The following is a 21,644-nucleotide window of genomic DNA, read 5'->3' on the forward strand; positions in this document are numbered from 1 at the left end:
CCAGTGGGTCCGGCATCTCCCTACTTGTGAGACGGATGGAAGCAGGCAGGCCTTGCCCAAGTTGTTCCTACATCGTGATTTCCTACTGTAAGCCAAGTAAGGATTGCAAGCAAAGGATAAAGCGTAAAACAGCACCAGGTCCTAAAACAATTGCTATCTGCAACCCCAGGTCATACCATGAAAATCTTGGTTCCTTTGTTTGTTTCACAGTTGACGCAGAGATTAATTCTTTCCTGTCTGTGGCATTGTACTCGCTGGAGCTTTCAGCAGAACAGCGAGTGTTGCTTTGTTTTACAGAGGGGAAGACAAGCAGGGTGGGTTTGCTGTGGTCATGGTGGGAACAGCACAGGGAGAACGTAAATGGTAGAGGCTCACAGCAGTGTGCAAGCAAAGCAATCTTTGCAGCAGCAGCGTTGGGTGGGTCTCAATAAAGCAAAGCTTTGCCCAGGCAAAAAAAAATGTTAAACACATATATATTTTTTTTATTTTAAAAACCTATTAAGCTAAAATTAAATGTGAGATCATGACAATTTGCATCCAGGCCTCAAGCAACCCACTGAAACTGAATGTTCTGTGCAGCAGAGTGACTGAGGTCAAATTTCCTGTAGACATGGCCCCTAAGTCTTGGTCCAGCTCTGAAGCAGGAGTACTCCCAGCTCCCCACATAAATGCTGTCACCCTCTCCCATCTGTTCCCCATGCCACCCTGTTCGGAGGGCAAACAGCCCTGGCTTGGGGCCAGGGCAGTGGCAGGGGAGCCAGCACAGGCTGGGCCTTGGAAAGCAGGGTGAAAGGCTGAGCTGAGGGTGCTCTCCCAGGCACAAATTTCCTCTGTGCTGCTCTCCTCAGTGCAAACCCAGCTGCCGAATTTCGCTGAAGCCTTGTAGGGATGCAGCACCTGCACAGACCTTTTCCTCTGCCAAATTTAAGTGAGCAGGGGGAGCATGTTGCGAACCCATTATGAGAGCAGGCAGACAGGCTGACAGTTCAGCTTGTAAGCCCCATCTCGTTAAAAAATCAGTCAGGAATGAGATGGGTGTAAAAGCCCAGATTTGTATGTGCAGCCAGACCATGACAGGAGGCCCCCGCTGTGGAGGCTACGCGGGTCCCTTCAGGGGTAGGCAGCGACTCGTGTATTCATTTCAGTTCACCTCTCTGCGCAGTTCGATCACTAATTTAAAGTCGGGCACACTAATTTAAAGCCGGGCCGGCGGCCGCGGGTTGACAGAGGCCCAGGGTACAGCAGCCCCGGCCCCTCTCCCCTCAGCCCCACAGCGCCGCTACCCGGCGGCCACCCCGGCTGACGGCGGGAACTACATCTCCCAGCATGCCCTGCGGCATGCCGCCAGGCGGGGCCGCCCTGCCCCGCTGTGCATGCTGGGAGCTGTAGTCTCGCCTGAAGGCGGGCGGGGGCGGGTGCGCGGCGGCGGGGTGGGAAGGGCCGCGCTGCTGGCTGTGAGGCGGCCGGGGGGGAACTCCCCGCCGCACCCCGGGCTGAGGCGGGGCGAGGCTGGGCGGCCGGGAGCCTCCGGGAGGCGGTGGTACGGGGCGGTACGGGCGAGCCTGTCCCGCGGGGGTAGGCGTGAGGGCGTATGAGGGTGACCGCTGCTCCCGTCGCTCTCTTTCCTCCGGGCGGCCTTGGACGGCTTTTTCCCTCCCTCAGCTCGCCGGAGCGGGACGGGGCGGCTCGGCGCCCAGCGCCCTGAGGAGGCCGCGCTGGAGGAGCGGGCTGCCGCCTCGCCTCGGGAAGTGTGGCCAGGAGGGTCCCCGGGGCGCGGCCCCTGAAGGCGGCTGCCGGAGGCGGTTACATCCTCACCCGCCTGGCCCCGGAGCATGGGCTGGGAACGATGTCCCTCTCGCGCGTCGAAAACCCTTGCTTTCTGCTCTTTCTGTTTGTCTTCCAAGCGATATTTATCCTGATACTCTACCGAGGTGGACCTTCAAATGTGTTCCGTGGGTTTTTAGACTCGCCTCAGGTGCTGGATTACTCCAAAACTCACGACGTGTACACAAACCTCAGCTTGTTTACCCCGGCCCCCGACGAAGAAGCTATGCCGTACTGCTCGGCGCAGTCACCGATATTCGGTAGGTATGAACCCACGGCGTCTGGTGGCACTGCTTTGGTACGTGGGGACGCTGGGCACTTTGTAAATCCAAGTTCTGTATTTTTCAAACTTTTCCACTTTAAAAGTGGTATACAGATGTAATACATTGACAACGTTTTCGTGTGTTAATTAACTCGGTTTTATTGGTTATGCGAGAAAAAGTAATTAGTTTAAAAAAATCTGATTTTAAGGATTTGGCTACACAGAGATTGCAGAACATGAGCGAGCACAGTGCATGGTGTTAATACCAAGTTACTAACCCTTTTTTTTTCTTGGCACTCCTGTATAAAATGTGCCGACAATTGTACTTGAGTAACTGCATTGAGGCTTCTGACTCAATGTAACTCCTGGGTCCTTTGTCTCAGCCCTACATCAAACCTGTAGTTCAACGTAAGTTGGTTGCATTGGCTTTAAATACTGCCTGTATGAGAATGTAGCTTGGTACCTCGCTCTTCATGGTCGTCTTTTTGGCCTAGGATTGTTGTGCATCCTTCAGACTTAGAAACTTCTCCCCTGGTCACAGGTTAATTTGTGTTTACATGAGGACCAAATTGGAGCTGGTACTAGAGGCAGCATTCATCCAGCTGCTGCACAACTAAAACAGTTGAGAAACTTTTAAGTGAACACAAAGTTAAACCCATAATGCAAGTTTGTTGTCAGTAAAGCGGTACGTGTCTGATAATAATGAATCAGTTCAACTCTGCCAGCCAAGAATGGATGAGCTCTGTAAGATGCACTTACAGCTGGTTTGGGGACACCTACTTCTTAGAGTTCTGTGTATAAGGTACTCTTTGGTTTTCCATACTGCACAGGTTGCTGCATATCTGAGTCTTGCATACACTTATTCTTGGAGCACTACTTAATAGTTGGCCTGCTGTTCTAGGAAAGCTGATCACTGCACGTGGAGCACAGTAAGAGCAAATGGCTGACCTTGGTTCACAGGTGAAAGTATTATGGGAAGCCAGCGCTGTGGTTAGTCTTCTGTCGAGTTGCTTACTGCTGGGACGTTTTGGATGAGCCTTTTTAGACTGCAGTCTTTGGAATGATGCTTGTTCTTTAGGGAAATTTTCTTCCTTCATCCGTTGCTGAAGTTAAATGAAATACATGCAGTATGTAGGATGAAATTGTGTGACAACTTTTGGGTATATGCTTCAGCATTTCCCTTAGAAACAGCTCTACTAAGTAAATGCTGAAATACAAATAGTACAGAGCCTTTTTGCCCAGGTACCAGTTGTAATGGTCTTGGTGCAGTCTCTGTTCATCACTGTCTACAGCCCATCAGTTCTTTAGGGAAGCTACAATTCCATGTTTCAGACTTAATTGCTTTCTTTGAAAAAGCATGGCAGAAACATGCCTGCACCCTGCTTGTCTCCACTATGGGGAGAATCCACTGTCCTGAAAAATGTCAAATGAGAAAGCTTTGGTCTCAAAAAAACCCAACACCACAACAACAAAAAAAACCCTAACAAAATGAGATGCAATTCTGAGCAGCTTCACTGCAAACCATCAGATAAGCAAGAGTAGTGACGTATATGGAGGAGGCAGACACAGAGTAAAATTACACTAATCGGTGTTCTCAAAGCTATGAAATCTTTCTAAGACTCCTTCTGCTCATCCCTGAGAGTCTTGAGGGGATTGGCCTGCATGTGGTACTTCAGAGTTAAAATGAAAACATCATGTTAGATATAGACAGAAACAAACAGTAGGTTGACTGGGAGCAAAAAAAATAGGAGGCAAAGTAATTGTGGGAGTTTTGCTGCACAAAAAATTAAAGTTGAGCATATGAAGCGTTGCTGTAAAACATTATTTGGAGCATTGATATGGATTCAGCTGAAGTTGCAGCAGAGCACTTGGATTTCTTAATTTCTGCTTGGTGATTATTTCCTTTTAAATATAAAAAGTAAATTATTCCTTCTGGTATGACTATGTGCCAGCCTTTTCTGGGTGGTTTGTGTGTTTTGGTGGGGGTTTTTTCACCCAAGAAATGCATACTACTCTGCTAGGTAGCTGCCCTTTGTTTTGTGTATGATGGGTGCATATGAGTAGACATATAAATACTTTATAAATGTCTTGATTGGTTGTTACCATCTTCTCTTGTGGGACTGATCTCTCATGGAAGCATTACATCAGAGAGAATGATGCCTTTTAATATTAATTTCATAAACTCCATTAAATGAGATTTCAAATCAATTCTTGAGGGCTCCAGTCTCCAATTCAGAGCTGGTAATAAGTCACTGTGTCTACTGCAAAGCGTGTTAAAGTAACTGGAAGAATGCCAAATGGCTTAAATGGTTTCTGCATCAGGGCTTTTATGAAGCGCAGCACTTTTTCCACTTATGTATATAGTAGATCATTTTGATAACTTTGAATGTAAGATCAGCTTGCAGCTCATCTGTCTTTTTCCTACCTCCTGAAGCTACAGCATCTTGGTTCTTCTGGGGCTGTGGAGTGAGAATTAAAGTATAATTGCTAAACACCTCTGCCTTGGAAGAACTAGGGAGTTGCTGACTAATGTTACTTTTTTAACACATAGTGGTCTCCGTTCAACCTTTTGTGACCGACAACTTGTAAAGCATTGTACTAGATACTCAGTGTCTTCATTAATATTGTGAATAAATTACTCAATTTCCTTAAAGGTTAAAGTTTCTACAGAAGTAACCAGTTGACTGTTTCCACCACCTTTGTTTTAGGGGAAAGCAAAATGTTTACATGCTACCGTTGTGCTTACTCAAACTTAACGAAGTAGCATTTAAATTAAAAATCTGACTTTCTTACATTGTACACAAGATGTGTCGCTTCGGTTCATCTTTTCTTCTTACCAGGAAGAAGTTATGCTAGAAGACTCAGGGTTGGGTTTTTTTATTATTTTTTTTTAAAGAGGTACCTTACTTCATGCATAGTATGTGCTGAACAGGTTGGTTTGGCCCTTGAGGACTTTAATAGTTGAAAGTTCTGTTTGTAACTCTGCTGTTTATGATTTGCTCTTGCTACAGAAGATTTACTTTTTTCCAAGCCCTTCTTGTAGTAGTTACTCCCTTTCGCACCCATCTGTCATAACCTTTTCATAAGTGTGACCATCTGTTGTGGTAATGAGTAGCTCCTGCTACATTTTCTAATGGATGCTCTCCCACTGGAGTCTCTTCTCTTGGATTTAAAAATAAGCTGAAAGGTTGTGATGCTGAGATTTATTTTCAGGTGAAGTTGAGGCAGCCTTGTATTCTGCCATTAGAAAATGGTGCTTACATTAAGACTGTTGGTCTGCTTTTTGTTTTCCCCTTCCATTCAAACAGTGGTAGAATTATACAAATACAACTCTGTTAATGTGGTGTGTGGTGCTGTACTTTCGCAGTGAGGTATTCATCCATGCTGCTGTTCCCATTTGCTTACCTTGCATAAGTTCCTACTTATTCTGGTTGAACTCAGTAATTATAGCTGCTAACTCTAAATGTGCAGCAAGATGCTTAGGAGTTACCTACTTTCTTTCTTAGGATAGATCTGGTCAAAATCAATAGATCCCCCTGATAGTTAAATGTGTTACCTAGAAAGCAAAGCAAGCAGGGAGTATGCTGTCACTGGCAGCAGCTAAGAATACAGACAGGGAATTGTGAGTTTTAACCCTACACACTAAATTTTCATATTAATTAAACACCCTCTGTATGATGGTGCAGGCACAGAAGGATCTTAGGGGCCAGAGTACAGAGAAATTGCTTCGATGCTTCGGGATGTTGATTCTGTCTGTACCTTGTCTGCATTGGGATCCTGTGCTTTCTAGTATGTGTAAGGTGATTTTTTTTGTCCTTTCTCAAAGCTGTGGTTTAGCAGTTTTATTTTTCCCTATTTGATCCAGCCTGCAACTGCTCTGTTCGCATCTGGGTTTGAATTGGATTACAGTGCATTAGCCTTTTGTTAATTGGGTAGGAAGGAGACCTGAGAGCCAGAATTTAGCTTGTAGCCAAGGAATGTAGGGCAGTCAGAGGTTTTGGTGATATAAGTCACAGGCTAACTTCTTTTTTTCCCCTTTTCCTTGGCATATAGTTTCTGAGTTTGAGCTGAGTCATCTGAGGTACGGAGCCAGGCAGCTTGGGACAACGTGACATCTTGAAAAACCTGAAGAATGCAGATGTTACCCTAATGGATCATATGGGCCCATGAATCCATTGGGTATGGAAGGAGACGACAGGAGTGAAACTGTTGCACATTATCTTAATCATACCCTTATGTCCAAATTTAGATTTGATTCTTTGGAATTTAAGGATTATTGCTACAGAATATTACTCTGCAATACAAAGAGCCCAAATTCCATTACAGAAAACAAAACTCTGCCTTTGTGGGAGAACAAAAGGGATTAATTCCCTTTCTTGTGTTTTCCTTGGAACAATGATCTTTAGTTGAAATCCAGCCTGAATATAACATTTCTTTAGCAAGCTCCAGTTGTCATCAAATCAGCGGTTAATGGTGCTTTAGTTAAAAGAGCTGATAATCTGGGAGTTCATATATCTAAAAAGCAACATAAACTACAGGTTAAAAACAACCTTGGACTGAAATGTGGTAGTTTTAAAGACAGAATAGGAAATTGTCTGCATAGAAGTAGGTAATAACATCATAAAACCTTAACTGTAAATGTGACCTAGATTTGTGGACCCACAGCATGATTCTCTGAAGAACTACACTAATATTTTGGGTACAAAGCTATGGCAATGTTTTCTAGATTCGTACTTGAGGGTAATTCAGTCAAAATCAAATTCCCCCTGCATTTTAGATACTGAGGGAAGGACTGGAAAGTGGTACCTCGGAAATGTGAGGTGTACCAACTTCTACATACTAGCAAAATGTTTCCCAGTTCTGAATCTTACACCAAATTTAGTCCCTGAGCCTTGTTAGTGCTCAAAAAAAACCAAACCCAAACAAAAAACAACCCAACCCCAAAACCCAGTGGAGGGATGTTGTTTCTGTGTCAGTTAAACAGGATGTGGGTGAGTGCAGGCTTCATTTTTTTTTTTTCATTAAAATTATAGCACAGGCTCGAGTATGGAATGGGTTGTAAGAAATATCTTCTGGACTCACCTGCTGAAGTGCTTAGACTGAAGACACGTGTACCTTTCCCTGCTTAAATGAAAGGTACTAAGCACCAGACCTAAATATTTGTTCTTTTTCTCTCATGCTTTATTATAGAAGTTTTTTGACATTATATTTTATTTCAGTGGTTTAAGAGGGAGTCTTGACTTACAAGGTAGTAAAAACTTGCTTTAAGACAGCCACGGCATTAACTATGAGCTTGGAAGGAAAAGAATTTTATTTATAGCTATTTTGCGTCACGGGCTCCTGATGCAAAAAAAAATTGTCTTTGTGTATCATGGCCTGTAGAGAATTGTTGGTCCTACTTAAAACTCATTTGAAATTGTCAAATTGTCTGCTTTTAATTGTGATATAGGTAAAGGTTTCTTCCTAGTTCATTTAAGTAACAGATTTTAATCTGGTTCGGCGAGTGTGCTTTATTTTCTTAGAAGTTGATGGTGGTTAGAAACCATTAAGACATGCAGACTTGTGTATAAATATAACTCTTCTGCTAGTTCTGGAATCTTTTCTCACTACCCAGAAGGACAGGCATTTAAATAACTAGAATTTGTTTATTCATATTGTAACAATATGAGGCTTATGTTGAAATGGTGATTGACACCTTATGTTGATTCTTTCTTACTTATGACTTGTCAAGCTTTTTCCATGTGATGAATTGAAGAATTCATATAAAAATGCAGATTACTTTTTTAATTAGGTAAAAACTGTTGAACACATCTGGTATGTTTTGTATTCAAAATTGAGGTGCTGGGTAGAATAACTATTATATGTAGTTTCTTTTGCTACTCTGTGCCTGTTCCTGAAAATGTACCATCTCTCTTCTTCCTTCTCAGTTCTGTCATCTGCTTCTCCCAAAATTTTGAAGTACTGCCTGTTTGTCACAGTGTATAAAATTCAATAATACAGCAAATACAGCCCTTGTGGCATGTGATTAGAACATAAAATTGAACTTGAAACTTCTTCTTAAAGATAAAGCTAACATTTCCTGAAGCAGCTGTATTCACCCAAGCTTTAAACTATTTCTACCCCAACCTGCTGAATATCCTTATGAACATCTTTGTCCTTGAAGAAGCTTAGGGACGTTTTCCTTATGGGTAGCAAAAGCAGGTATGTCTGTTCATCTGGGTTCATTTCCAGCGCTATTCTTACAGTGAATACATTTATTCATGAATTTCATCTAAGCAACACAAGGCAAGAGAGTTGCTTTGTGTAGCAGTGAGCCCACACCAGGAAAAAGCAAGCTGTGCAGGAGCCTGGTGGGACTTGCTGGCTGTGCTGGGATTTGGGGTGCGTTGGGCAGGTCGCCTTGCTGTCCTGGTGCTGAGCCCAGCACCCCTCCCTGGGGAGCCCTGGGGAGGTGGCCAGCAGGCTGTGGTGGAGTTCATCATGGGGGCACATCTGTGTGGCGCTACCTCCTCTGTGGTGGGGCTGGTGCCTGGAGTAGTAAACATACATAGCTAATCTGATAGGTTTGAATGAAGGTTGAGAAACACCACTGATCTTACTTTTTTACCCCCCCTCCTGTCTCTCCTTACAGTTGGTCCGTTAACCATCACCTTCAGGGTGATCCCTACTGAAAGAATGATCATCAAAAAAAATCCTTTTGTTCAACCTGGTGGCCGCTACAGGCCACCTCACTGCTTGGCCCGCTACAAGTCAGCCATCCTCATAGCCTACAGGAACCAGGAGAAGTACCTTCACCATCTTCTCTACTATATTCATCCATTCTTGCAGCGCCAGCAGCTCAGTTACAGTATCTACTTGATTCAGCAGGTAAATGTAAATCAAAAGTGCCTGGTGGCGTAGCTGAGCTTCCCGGTTAAGGGCTAGGTTCTGAACAAGAAATGTGGAAGTACCGTTTTATGCCTGGATTGAGAGCAGGTCAGTTATGTGCTGTCCCATCTCTGTGGCTGCTAGTGACTGAAATGTCATCCCACTTGTCAACATCATCATTCTGCTATTGATGGGTTCTGCTATTCCCCCCCACCCCCCACCGCCCCTGCTTCTAGAGGATTAAAGTTGTCATTAAGTGGTAATCTGCACTATCAGCTGTTCAGGAGTTGAATGTGGTTTGCCCCTATCTTGGCAATGTGGCTACTGAGCCAAGCAGTTCAGATGGAATGCTAAAGTGAAGTTGGATATTTTTATTTTCTATCAAATAAAAATATCTGGCTTGACCCTGCTGTGGAGCAGCCTGTGCAAGTCAAACGGCCATTTTTAACCGATATGGACTGGTGTTGCAACAGATCAGTGGCAAGAGACCAAGTTTTGGAATCATTAATTAAAATTCATTGTTGATTGGGGTGAAGAAGAAGCTTTTTTGTTTGACCAAGGTTGTTTGGTCCCCATGCCACCCCCACCCCCCTCCTTCTAAGCTTTAATAAGCAGCAGCAGTCACGGAAAAAGTGTCGATGTGCAGGTGTACACCTGAGGATTGACTCGCTGGTCTCTTAAAAGTCAGCTGCTTCAGGTGCCCACAGTATGTAGCCGCTGACACCAAAAAGCTTACAATTGTTAAGAATATCGTGAAGAGAATGGTTGAAATTTTCAGAGTCTGGGGCATGAAATTTGCAGCCAGTTTTGATTCATTCCAATTGAATAAGACTTTTTTTTTTTTTACTAATGTAAATTTTAATTGAGTTATTGTCTTTGTTGTTTTGGTGAAGAAACGCAGGTTTTCTTTTCCAGGTGGGGAATGGTACATTTAACCGAGCAAAGCTGCTTAACGTTGGTGTCAGGGAAGCCCTGAAGGATGAAGACTGGGACTGCCTCCTCCTGCACGATGTCGACCTTGTACCTGAGAATGATTATAATCTCTATGTTTGCGATGAATACTATCCCAAGCATATGGCTAGTGCCATGGACAAGTTTCAGTACACGTAAGTGCCTCTAGTTGCTTTGGATGCATGTATGCTAATCTGTTCGCTTCCTGATAGGAGGTATGAACGAGGACAGTGAGAGCTGCAGCCTTTAGGACGTTGTCTGTTAGTTTTGCAGTAGTGACTTCCCCAGAAAATAGTATCCTTGACGGAAGCGTGCAACCTTGAGCAGTTCCTTGCCTGCAGTTCCCTGTTGCGCTGTTAGCTCAGCTTGGCACACGGCCGGCAGATTTCTGTCTGCTTTCCCTTCCGGAATAAAAGTATAGGGGTGGGAATTACTGGATCATGTGGAAGATGTGTGATAGGATGCAGGTATTTTGAACTGACCCAAGCTGTGAATTTCAAAACCAGTTTTAGTGTGGTCTTTGAGGGGGAGGGTGGGGTGGAAAGTGGTAGGAATTACACTGATTTTGCTGTTTTGGGTTTTGGCGCTGTAATGACAGTTGTCTGTAAGGTGTACGAGTAATATATGGGGGACTTGGATCACGTTAGTTTGTGGAGGACTGTATTAGCCTTCAATGCTGATGCTTTTTTTTTTTTTCTTCTTTCTTTTGTAGCCTACCATACAAGTCCTTTTTTGGGGGTGTATCTGCTCTGACTCCAGAACATTACATGAAGATGAATGGGTTTCCAAACACATACTGGGGCAGTGGTGGTGAAAATGATGACATTGCTACAAGGTACTAATAATGTACAGGACAGGCTTAAAATAGAACCAGGCTGGCTAGTGAAACATGTGGCATTACCTTAAGAAAGGAACTAAGATATTGTTCCTTAATGTGCTTGTGGTATCATTCTAATCCAAAATGCTGTTGGCGCTGGGAATGGTTCATGTCAGAAGATGCTCAGTATCTATGAATCCAATCCTTGTGTGCTGGGAAGACAAAGCTTTTCTCAGACTTTCGAGGGCAGAATGTTACTTCACATCCTTGTGCCTTCAGTCGCTCTGGAGTGCATCCGAGGGATTGTAACTACCAGTAGTTGACAAGTGACTCCGTTGACATCTAACAGCCCCAAGGGAGGGAAGGAATCTGCAAGCTTGATGAATAAGACAGCCAAGAAGGTACCTATTAATTCTCAGACAGTTGGGAATTTAAGTTATGTTAAGTGCATCTAGACTGCTCCAAGTATTACCTAATGACCAATAGTTGGAATTAAGGAGCACAAGGAATTCTAACTGCTGTCTGCAGTGCTGGGTGATGGAGAAGCCCGAGTGTACTACTGTGAGTCACTGACAGCAAGATCTGATGGGGGGTTTTGTACTTTAGTTGCCATGGCAGCACATGCTATAGAAGTGAATACAATGAGTTTAATTCCGGGTACTCTGCCTAATGTGATTTCTTCAAGTGCAAAATCATGACTGTAGCTGCTTTATTGAGCTTTGTAGTTGCACTGTGCACCTTTATCATCCTGCACTGAGGCAAGCTCCTGGGGAGTTTATAGAACTAAACTGACAATAAAAGCTTTGTGTGTTTTTTGGTCTTGCACAGTGTGACAAGGTACACAGTTTTGGTGGAATGTTCTGTTCGAGGACTGTAGGAGTTTTTACAAAGCAGTATTCTTCTGGGAATTGACAGATTTGCTAACATAGAATTCCTCCTTTTCCTTTCAGAAAAAGCTAACTAAAAGGGTGTATGATTGTTTAGAGATTTACTGAACAGCATTTATTAAAGGAATAGAATGCCAGGAAAATAGATCTTTACATCAAACGCTACAATGCTCGTTCTGTTCAGCTGTTCTTAGTACAGCTTAGGCATTTAATAATGTGGGTTTCAGTGCTGAGGGTAAAGAGACATGCCAGTTATACGTAGGAGTGCACTTCCTCACAGGAATCTCTTAAGGCAGGTAGGTTGGTTATGTGGATCCCAAAATAGCCCTTTCTTGAAGGGAAGGAAATTGTGTTGTTTCTCATGAGAACTTCTACTATGATGAGCATTGTTCTGGCCCGTAGGTACACGGGGGCCATGGACAGTGCCTGTTAATGATTTATTCACATACTGAAGTCCCAACCTGCAGAAGTTAGGAATGAGCTGGCTATTTTTAATGGCCAGCTTGATGCATCTACTGGGATTTGGATTTTTAGTAGGTGCTCAAGCACTTCTAACCATGTAGCAACACAATTAATTAGTATTTGAAATTGGACACTGAAATGTCAAAAAAAAAAAAAGTCCTGTGTAAAGGTGTTTTTTTTTAGCTGGGATACTGCTTATTAAAGCAGTTAGTGCAGAAACATACTGGCTGCTACTTATTGTTGGCAGACTGCAGTGCTCTATAGCATTAGTCCTAGCAGACACCGGGATCTCCCTTTTATTAGAAGAAAACACTACTCTAACCACTTCTGTGTTAACATTATCAGCTACAGGAAAGCCTGTTGGGTTCTTAACAGTAAGTGAATACATTAACTGTTTCATATTATTGTTTTGGTTTAATCTTGCAATGCAGAACCTGATACAGCAAAGACAGTTTAGCATTCTTGCTTTTTCTTGTCTTTTTCACTGAATGCACAATAAGCTTTCGTTCAGAAAACAAGAAACCTTGTCTAAAACTCAGTCAGACTGTCATACTGTCAGTGAAGTGTTCTAATCATTTGATGGCTCTAGACTAACAAATATTTCCAGTTCTGTTGCCTCTTTCAGCTTTATAACATTCCTGCCTCAGTGCAGCTTGCTGCTGTACCAGATCTCAACAGAAGGCAATCAAACGTTGCAAACATGCCAGTTAGATAACCTCAATTGAGCAAACATTCGTTCTTAACCTCCCCAGGAATTTTCTCTGTCTAAGAGCTGCCCCATGATAACAGAGGTTTGCCTGCCCTAGCACTATTACAGGTGCTTTTTATTGGTGAACTAACACAGATTCCATTAGCAGTGGGTTGCTTGAAAGTCACCCAAAATGCTGGTTTTAAGAGCTCTGTTCTGGAATTCTCAGCCTTTGGTTCACTTTTTTCTTATCTAACTGTCCTGCAGCTGAGCAGCTCGCATTGGTTTGTCTGGTGCCTGTATTTATCGCTAATCTTTTACGAAGCCAGCACTCTAATCGGGGCATCTGAATGAATGGCACCTCTCAAAGAACAGAGGGAGGCTTAAGCTGGATCTGAAACTCGGGACTGGCTTCCTTTCAGCAACTGCAAGTTTGGGTTGTTTTGGTTTTTCTTAGATTTAGGTGAGGGACCTCGAGGCAGTAAAAGCTCCGCTCTTACAAGGAAGTGAAAATAATGCTTAATTGTCAGATTTGTGGGAATTGCTCTTGAATGCTCTGCATGCTGTTGTTCATTCCCTGCTTGCTATAATCCTCTTTGTACCCTGTCGAAGCGCGCTGGGGCTGGGAGCTTTCCAGGCCAAGCCTGGTTAGAACCTGCTAGAGAAGATAACGTGGCACTGTGGGCTTAAAGTCACTCCCTTAATCTTCCGCATTTTGCTTTTATTGCATTAACACTGAAAATCATCTCTGACTGAACTTTCCTCTAACTGAGCCTAGAAATGGCATCTTTATGCCTAAGCAAACATTTTTGTTTGTTTTAAAGGATTCGTTTGGCGGGAATGAAAATAGTCCGGACATCACCTCACCTTGGGCGCTACAAAGTGATGGACTACGATGATGAGGCAGAGAGACAGGAGCTGTGGAGAAGGTAACTGTTCGGGGGGCGGTGGCTGGGAGGCTGCTCTTTGCCTTGCGGCAGGTTGATTCTTACCGTCATCTTCCTCAGAAGAGGCAGTAAGTGTCCTGATGCCACTGCTTGTTTTTCCACCTTAATGTGGCTCTTTAAAGAAGGGTGCCAGGCAGTTTTAACTGAACCATTCTGCTCATCTCTGCAGTTGAAGGATTTCTCCTCGTTTCTGACTTTCTTCCCATTGTTAAGGACGCACGCTAGGTAGGAAGCCAACAGATATCAGATTTAAGCGTCAAATTATTCTGGGAATAAGACTTAAAAAAAAAATGCTGCCTGTTTTGTAAATAGGGGGAGTTCAGTTTGAAGAGGCACTTTGTTACAACTTCCCTGTCACAAAAAGTTGCTCTTCGGTCTGGGGGAGTTTACGATGTGCCATTACAGTAGCAGAAAGCAGGATGCAGGCTTGGAGACATGCAAGAGCTTAGCAAAGGCTTAGTTTTATTTAAGAGCTGGAGGAGGGTATTGGGTCAGGTGCGGTGGAGGCTTCTCATACCACACCAACAGTGCAGGTTTCCCTCTATCATCTCAAACCTCAGGTTTCCGTAAGAACCCTGGCTTAACCCCCACCTCCCGCAGGCTATGGCCACCGTTGCTGCCAGCCTCTGGGCTCTCCCAGTTCCCTGGGTCTTACAGGCTGTAGTTGGCACCTCTCTGGTCTCCCTGTCCAGTGAGGTTCCAGTCCCAGTTGCCCTCCCTGCTTAGAGCACTCGGCATGAACTTCCTCTGGTCTGTTTAGTCTCACACAGTGCCTTCTCTCTGTACTCTGTGAGAATTGTTTGGGGCTTTTCTGCTAGCAGCTTTCATCTGCTAAGCCCTTGCTGCCTCAGGGAGGCTGGTTTCTTCCGCAGTGTCAGTTGCAAGCATTGCCTTTGTTCTTCTAACTGCAGGTATTCTTCCTTCTTCAGGCCTGCTTCCCGACACAACACCCAAAAAACGTGGAAAGATGACGGAATGAATTCATTGGAGTTCAAGCTCCTTTCCAGGACAAAGCATCGTCTTTATACCAACATCACCGTGGACATTGGATATGTTCCCCCGTTTTCCTAAGAGAATGAAAACAAAAGCAGAGTTTGGGCTCGGCCTGGCAGCATGCATACAGGTGCTCTGCCACGACCTCCTCTTGTCCTGTGGAGCCTTCACCACCTGAGGCGGCTGCTCCTCTTTCATACATTTCACTGTTCTGTTTAAGATTTAGAAGAAAAGGCTTCAGGAACGGGGTACGAGAGCTAATAAACAGGCTCTGACTTACCCGAAAAGTCGTCAAAAGCACTGTCAAACTGAGCCAGACCCGCCTCCTGGGCCGGGGGGATCGAGGTCTCCGTGACAGTGAGCTGACCCTGGGTTTCTGGACCCTGTGTTCCACAGCTGGATCGCTCTGTCCTGCTTTCTATTGAAGTATTGATCGGGACGCAAGCTGTTCTGTCTGGGCCCCTGAGGGGTGAAGCCAGTTACAGTTCTGTAAATATCTGTTGTGAATTCACTAAAATAAATGGAGTTATGTGTTTGGGTTAAGACTTTCTAGAATATTTCAGAAGAATGTAATAAAGGAGGAAGTTGCCCCAAAACCAGACAAAACTAGAGCTTCCATCTTTTTTTCTGGCCTGATCCCTAAGTGTTTAAATGTTTTTATGGTGGCTCTAAGGGAGGCAGGCTGAAAGGGAGCAGAGGCTGTCACCTAGTCTAACCGCCTGCTCAGAGCATGGAAACAGTATTTCAGCTTTTGCTCAAACATTAATTATCTTTCAAGGATCTGTCTTCACTTCTCAGAAGTATTTTATGTTGAAATACTAGAGGAAAACTGAAGTCAAACCTGTCAGCAGTGGAGCTCTGCCCCTGGCAGGGCTGCACTTGTACTTCCCTGACTGGGACTGATGCTGACTGCCCCAGGCCGTGCCCTTGCTGGAGTCTGTCTTCACCGTCAGTCAGCAGCGCTGACCAGCTCCAGTTACTTTGCAGGCACAACATGGGCTGTTGTCACTTGGAGATGTTAAAATTCCGTGTACACATCTATCCCACCAAGACCCGAGAACTCATTTAAAGCTTCAGCCTTCCCTGCAGTTGGAATAACATGCCTGCTAGCCAAGAGTCACTCTTCAAGATTATAGTAAACCAAAGTTGCTTTTTAATATGTTATACCCAAGAGAAACTCTCCCAAGCCTGTTTTGCATCTACCCACAAGGGCCTTGTAGCCAACAAGCAGATGTAAGGACAGTTAGGTATAATGGGGTATGGAGATGCTTTACTCAAGATTTCTGCTTAGTGGGGCAGTTAGCTATCCCCAGGCCGGTACCAGCCTTCTAGAACAAGAATTGCAGACAGCAGCAGCCTGGGCAACGTACACAGACACGCTCTAACAGCATGGCCCAAACCACTGAAGGAGGTGGACAGGAATTTCTCTCCATCTGACACAGCCAGCCCCTGCAGAACTGAGCCTCTCCTTTTGCCCTAAGACACTTCAGCAGTCCCACAGCAGCGGGAGCTGGGCTCGCGAAGGAAGGGCAAGAGAAGCCTTTTGAGTTCAATGGAATGCATTTATTGAGAGATTTGTAACATCTCACCCATTACCATTATTGCCCTTCCCTTACACATAAGCAGTTTTTTTCTCAGGCTGGAAAAAACCCTAGCTTTTCTCAGGCAGCGTGTAGTTGGTGAAGAGTCCTTGTGCTTTTAATAAGCAAATTTTTTTGCGGGACTTAACTAAGTCCCTTCCACTGGCCCAGCCCAAACAAGGACACTTTTGCAAAAGTCCCAGCAGCAAGTGCCCAGAGCAGGAGGACCTGTCCCTCGGGGCAGTCCCCACCTCCAGTCCTCACAAAAGGAAACTCAACCAACCAAGTAGATGCTGTGAAGAAAAACTTTCTTCTGTGCTACTGCAGTACTCTTTCAAGGAGCGCACTGGGAGGCACTGGCTGTAACAGCAGCCACAAACACAATCCGTTGCTGTTTCCTGTAACCCGTGTGGTGCTCGCCCTTACGAGACCTTGGGCTGCGTGCTGAAATCCACCGTGATGTTGACATACAAAGGGTTATGTTCCACCGAGAGCAGTTTATAGGAACAAGAGTTCAGCCCATCCGTTTTCCACGTTCTAGACACCTGACGTAGAAGCTTCATTCTGAGGAAAAAGGGGAGAAAAAAAAAAATCTTCAGTGACATGCATAAGAGAGGAGTTTTGAGCTCTTTCCTACTACTAGTAAACTTGGCAGCAGAGCTACCGCTGTTCTGTATCTACTGGGCGTGTAGAGTTATGCCTTCCCTGTCCTCAGCGTGGACAATCAGATGGGGGATGGAAAGAAAGTCCTTTGGTTTTATCTCTGAAATCATATCCACGTTACTACAACTTAGGTGGTTTCCAAGGAACACCCTGTCAGATGTACAGAACAGCTGCCAGCTGGGGACAGGGGTGTCACAGGGGTGTCCCCCAGAGCCTTGGGTACCACAAACGCCTAGAGCAAGGAACTGGGTGCCCAGGTGCCCAGCTCCGAGCCACAAACCGAGGACCATTCAAGGTGGAACGCTGTTCTTGACTCACCTCTCTCCATTCTCCTCGTTACCGTGGTCTCGTTTGTGGAATATCATCGTGTACCTGGCCACATCAGCAGAGGGCCTCACCACTTTCATCTTCTGCATCTCAACCCTGGAAGAAGCAATAGTGCCCTGAACAAGATGTCACCTATAAACAAGTGCTTGAGGAAAACAAAACCCCACAACATCTGGAGACCTGATCTCTAGATGCCACGGAAGCAAGCACAGGGAACTGTAGGAAACTCATCTGCATCTCTTCCACAAGCCATTTTGCCACAGCAATGCGGCGCAGAGTTGCATTTCTGCAGAACAGGTCCAGTCGGGTGACGGGTGCCCCCTTCTTTTGAAGAGAAGCAGGTAGCTACTGCAGCAGAGGCAGGCAGAGCTTTAAGCACACGTTATCACAGAGCACACTTAAACCAGCGTTGTCTGGTCTCGTCAGCACTGCCCCGCGTTACCTAGGAGGGCTGTATTTTGCCACGTGTATATTTCCACGCATGTATATTTCCACGTGTGTATTTCCACAAGCTCATCTCAGCTCCTGAATAAAGCCCCTACACTTGATTGTTCTCCACTTAAAAAATAGTTTGGTTTTTTTTTTTAGTAGTTGGCAGACAGCTGCAAAATTTTTGTTATTAAGAAGGAAAAATTCCTTTCCCAGAACAGTGCCAAGCACTAAGCCCCATGCGTGGATGTAAGTGCCTGACGTCAGGCACCTGATTGGAGCTTTCGGCCTTAAACACGGGTGCCTACATTTAAACCGCTTAACCACTCTGCTGACATTTGCTCTGTCGGCAGAAAGGGTTAACTTCGTGACAGTGGAATGAAGGGAATAGCCCAGGTCTTTGCTAGTCACAGCAGCAGCTGAAAGAGCAATAGGAAACCCAAGAGCTGAGGAAAACCCGAGCCCCTCACAGCTTCCCAATGACTGACTGTCGCAGTCGGTTACCACATAACAACAAGTGACCTGAAAAATCTTCATGGCACGCGCCACGCAAGCACAGAGGCAAAACAGTGGGACCCAGGAGCACCCTGGCCCGGGCTCCTGCCACCGCAGGGGACGCTGCCATCCGCCGGCTCCGCTGAGGAAGCCTGCACGGCTCTGGGTGACAACCCACCGCCCAGCCAGCTTCCCACGGGGCCTGCAGCGGCAGGCAGCCAGCCCAGTCCAAGGTCCCACCCAGGGGAAGGGCATGCGCCAAGCCCAGGGGCAGGGTGACTCTGGGTCATACGATTTGGTTTCCACACCAAGATCTCAACAGCTGCCAGGTTCAGAGGTGCCACGCACAAGCGAGCGGCCCTTTCCGATTCCAACCGCTTGCAAACGTTGCGGAGACCCTCAGTCAATCCTGCTGATGTGCTGCACGGCTGGTTCTCCGCTGCCCGCAGGAACATTTGAAGGAACACTGCTGTCACCTTTGTTTGCTCATTAACTGTGACAGTTCTGGGGACTGAGATGGTACCACGCCTTACCCCACCACTACCACAGAGGAGCTGGTGTCACTAGCCAGGGGTAGGGAGGGGAAAAAAAGAAAAGAAAAAGTTGTGATTAAGAAGGGACAGAAATCCACGTCTCCAGTAGACCTTTTAGATTTCTTGAGATACAGCTGACTGATCTGCTGAACTGACACAGAGAAAAAAAAATTTCATTTGGAAGTTCTTAACTTCAGCATGCTCGGTTTCACCAGTGGCATTGTTTAACATCACCGGGGATACAAACTGTACGTCCCCAAAATGTTTGTTTGCATATTTAAGCAACTGAAAAGAATAAACACTTCAGAATGACAGAGCGCACCCAAGTTACAAACTGACAGGCTCCGCCAGCAGAGCTTGCAGGGTTGTGGTTTTATGGGGGAGGTGTGTGTGGGGGGGTGCACGCGCTCCCCCCCCTTCCCTCACTAACAGTGATGCAAGATTAGAGGTTTCCTTCTAGGCAAAGGGCAAAAGATCAACATAAAAGTTTTGTTAACTTTTTTGTCCCACTAAACCTCTCCAGCTAACAAGTTTCCCTTATTTGACAGGCACATCTGCAAAACTAGATTGAACACAAGCAAAGGGCGTACGGATACGTATGCAGGCTTTCTAGAATTCAAGTTATTCACCACCTTAACTATAATCACCACCACCCACATACCAACGACGACCTGCTTGGAGTAAATCGTGGCAGTCAATGAATGCAAAAAACCCCAATCCCACCAAAACCAAAACACTCCCACACTTTTGCAAAGTACCGGAACTCCACACATTTGTGTCTCTGGCAAGCGACACTCCAGACTTCAACCTTATTTCCATTACAACCCATTTCCACATGAGAGTACAAATACTGTGTGGCTGAGAAAAACAAAACCAACCAACCCACCCCCCAAAAAAAAACCCCAAAACCCAAACAAACCCCTGACAAAAGGCACACACAACCAACAACGCTGCGGGAGGAGGCCCAGATCTCAGGCGCACCTGAACTTTTGCAACGAGGAAACTGTTCACAAAACTGCACCGTGCAGCCCAACTCCCCACTGCAAAACTGGTTTGCACTGAGGCTCCTGTAGTGTTCCACCTCTGGGGGCTAGGTAGGAAGTCACACTGATATTTATTTTTTTTTAAACCAATTCCTCCACCTCTGACATCCATTTCCCTCTAGCATTTTTTTTTTTTTATATATATTTTACCTGATTCGAAGGTCATCATCTTCTCCACCCCAACCCCAGTAGTTGTTAGAGAATCCATTCACCTTAGAAAACTGATCTCTTGTTAGAGCAGTTACACCTCCAAAATATCCCTGGTATCGTAACCTAGAAGTACACAAGAGAGAATGAAGAATTAAAAGTCAGATTCTAACAACAATGAAAATACCACCTTGAAACTCTGGATCTAGACCTGTCTTTCACAGAGCTAAGGATGCACAAATCCGTGAGGTGGCTCTTGTTCTCTTCCTCTTTTCACCAAAAGATGGTAATTTGTTTCAGGCCAGAAAAAGTTAACTCTCCAACTTCGTTTCTCTCTCTCTTTACATAACTCCCCTTGCCAGCCAAAAAGGCACTGCACCTCAAGGCCTCCAATGAGCCGAAAAGGAACAAAGCTACACACTATCGTAGCAGCAGCTTTGCAATCACAATAGCGAGCCACCGACTATGTTAGAGCTGAATCGGAAAAACCTGGAGTGAAATCAGGTCACAGCAGCAGGGCACATGCTATGGAATATTGCAGGACCGTTCCAAGGAAGGTACAGTGCAAGTTGCTAAGTAACCTAATGTGATAAAGCTCGGCTCTAAAGGAGATTAATTTCTACCTTCCTTGTCCTGGAAGCTGCACCTACTTAAAAAAAGGCATTTAGACACCATGCTTATTTATCTTCTTACACCATTTTGCTAATTGCTTTTTCATGATACACTCCTCCTTGGCCCTTAAGGCAAGCATTACAACACAGCCTCTGTGACACTGCAACGCTTCAGAGGTGATGTGCACATGGTTTCATATTGAGTTTTTCTTTCTCATTTAAAGTGAATCTAAACAGATGAGCAAGTGGCCAGGGCTAGGAAGTATCTATTACGGCAATTTACATGGCAGACAAGCAAAGGCACAAAGCATATTACCATTTCTAGTTTACCACAAACCCAATTTAAACACACCCAAAACACACCAACAAACCACCCAAAACACCGTACACAGCCTACCCCAGAGTATTTTTCCTGGCTGATTTCTGCTTCTGGTTTTCATTTCATACTGTCCCTGGATTTCATAGTGCCACTGGAGAACTGCACAGGCTGAAGGGCCCCTGGAGATCACGCAGCCCGACCCCTCTGCTCAGAGCAGGGTCCGCTAGAGCAAGCTGCTGAGGACCGTGTCCATTCCGACTCTGAGCGTGTCCAAGGACAGAGACTCCACCACCTCTCTGGGCAGCCTGCTCCAGTATTTGACCACCCTCACAGTAAAAAGCTTACGTTTAAATGGAATCTCCTCTATTTCAGTACGTGCCCACTGCCTCTCGCCTTTCGTTGAGAAGGGTCTGGCTCCACCGCCTTTACTCCCTTCCATCAGGCGTCGCACTGACAAGATCCCCCTCTGCCGCCTCTGCCCCAGGCTGACCAGTCCCAGCACTCCCAGCCTCTCCTCACGCCAGACACCGCGTTCCCTTACATCACCTCCACGGCTCTTTGCCGGCCTCGCTCCAGTACGCCCATGCTGTTACCGTGCTGGGCAACCCAGAACCAGACCCAGCACTCCAGGTACTGCCTCAGTGGTGCTGAGTAGAAGGGAACAACCGCCTCCCTCAGCCTGCTGACAACACCCTCCCGACGCAGCCCAAGGTGCTACTGGCCTTTCACGAGGGCACGTTGCTGGCCCAGATCCTGCTCCGTAAAGCTGCCCGCCAGACGGCTGGCCTCCAGCACCTGC

At 45.6% G+C, this 21,644-nt stretch overlaps 2 protein-coding genes across 7 annotated transcripts in view; one reads left to right on the forward strand and one right to left on the reverse strand.

The window, feature by feature from the left end:
- Positions 1–1,429: 1,429 nt before the first annotated feature.
- On the forward strand, positions 1,430–15,241 carry LOC101915824 (beta-1,4-galactosyltransferase 3-like). 4 transcript variants are annotated; one of them, XM_055808193.1, is made up of 8 exons: positions 1,953–2,084; positions 6,140–6,265; positions 7,120–7,222; positions 8,718–8,953; positions 9,869–10,059; positions 10,617–10,739; positions 13,583–13,687; positions 14,635–15,241. In XM_055808193.1, exons 3-8 carry the CDS (start codon positions 7,216–7,218, stop codon positions 14,774–14,776), a joined length of 804 nt encoding a protein of 267 aa, XP_055664168.1. In that variant the 5' UTR covers positions 1,953–2,084; positions 6,140–6,265; positions 7,120–7,215; the 3' UTR covers positions 14,777–15,241. The 4 variants fall into 4 exon arrangements, with proteins under 4 accessions (XP_055664166.1, XP_005231158.1, XP_055664168.1 ...); XM_055808191.1 differs by lacking the exons at positions 6,140–6,265; positions 7,120–7,222 and adding an exon at positions 1,430–1,540 and having other exon boundaries at positions 1,663–2,084; XM_055808192.1 differs by having other exon boundaries at positions 6,140–7,222.
- A 998-nt stretch (positions 15,242–16,239) lies between these two features.
- B4GALT4 (beta-1,4-galactosyltransferase 4) overlaps positions 16,240–21,644 on the reverse strand; it is a 33,855-nt gene continuing 28,450 nt past the window's right edge. For all 3 annotated transcript variants that reach the window (XM_055808190.1, XM_055808188.1, XM_055808189.1), the window contains exons 5-7: positions 19,919–20,041; positions 17,260–17,364; positions 16,240–16,842 (exon numbers count right to left, since the gene is read on the reverse strand). In XM_055808190.1, the coding sequence (XP_055664165.1) occupies positions 16,701–16,842; positions 17,260–17,364; positions 19,919–20,041 (370 nt within the window). In that variant the 3' untranslated portion in view covers positions 16,240–16,700. The remainder of the gene's footprint in view (positions 16,843–17,259; positions 17,365–19,918; positions 20,042–21,644) is intronic.

This window comes from Falco peregrinus, chromosome 6, assembly GCF_023634155.1.
Source record: "Falco peregrinus isolate bFalPer1 chromosome 6, bFalPer1.pri, whole genome shotgun sequence".
NCBI lineage: Eukaryota > Metazoa > Chordata > Aves > Falconiformes > Falconidae > Falco > Falco peregrinus.

Excerpts from the sequence above, each read along its gene's own strand:
- LOC101915824 (XM_055808191.1), top strand. The coding sequence starts at position 1,847 with ATGTCCCTCTCGCGCGTCGAAAACCCTTGCTTTCTGCTCTTTCTGTTT. Across the intron at positions 10,060-10,616 it reads ATGGACAAGTTTCAGTACAC|CCTACCATACAAGTCCTTTT; the intron begins GTAAGTGCCTCT and ends TTTCTTTTGTAG. Across the intron at positions 13,688-14,634 it reads AGACAGGAGCTGTGGAGAAG|GCCTGCTTCCCGACACAACA; the intron begins GTAACTGTTCGG and ends TTCCTTCTTCAG.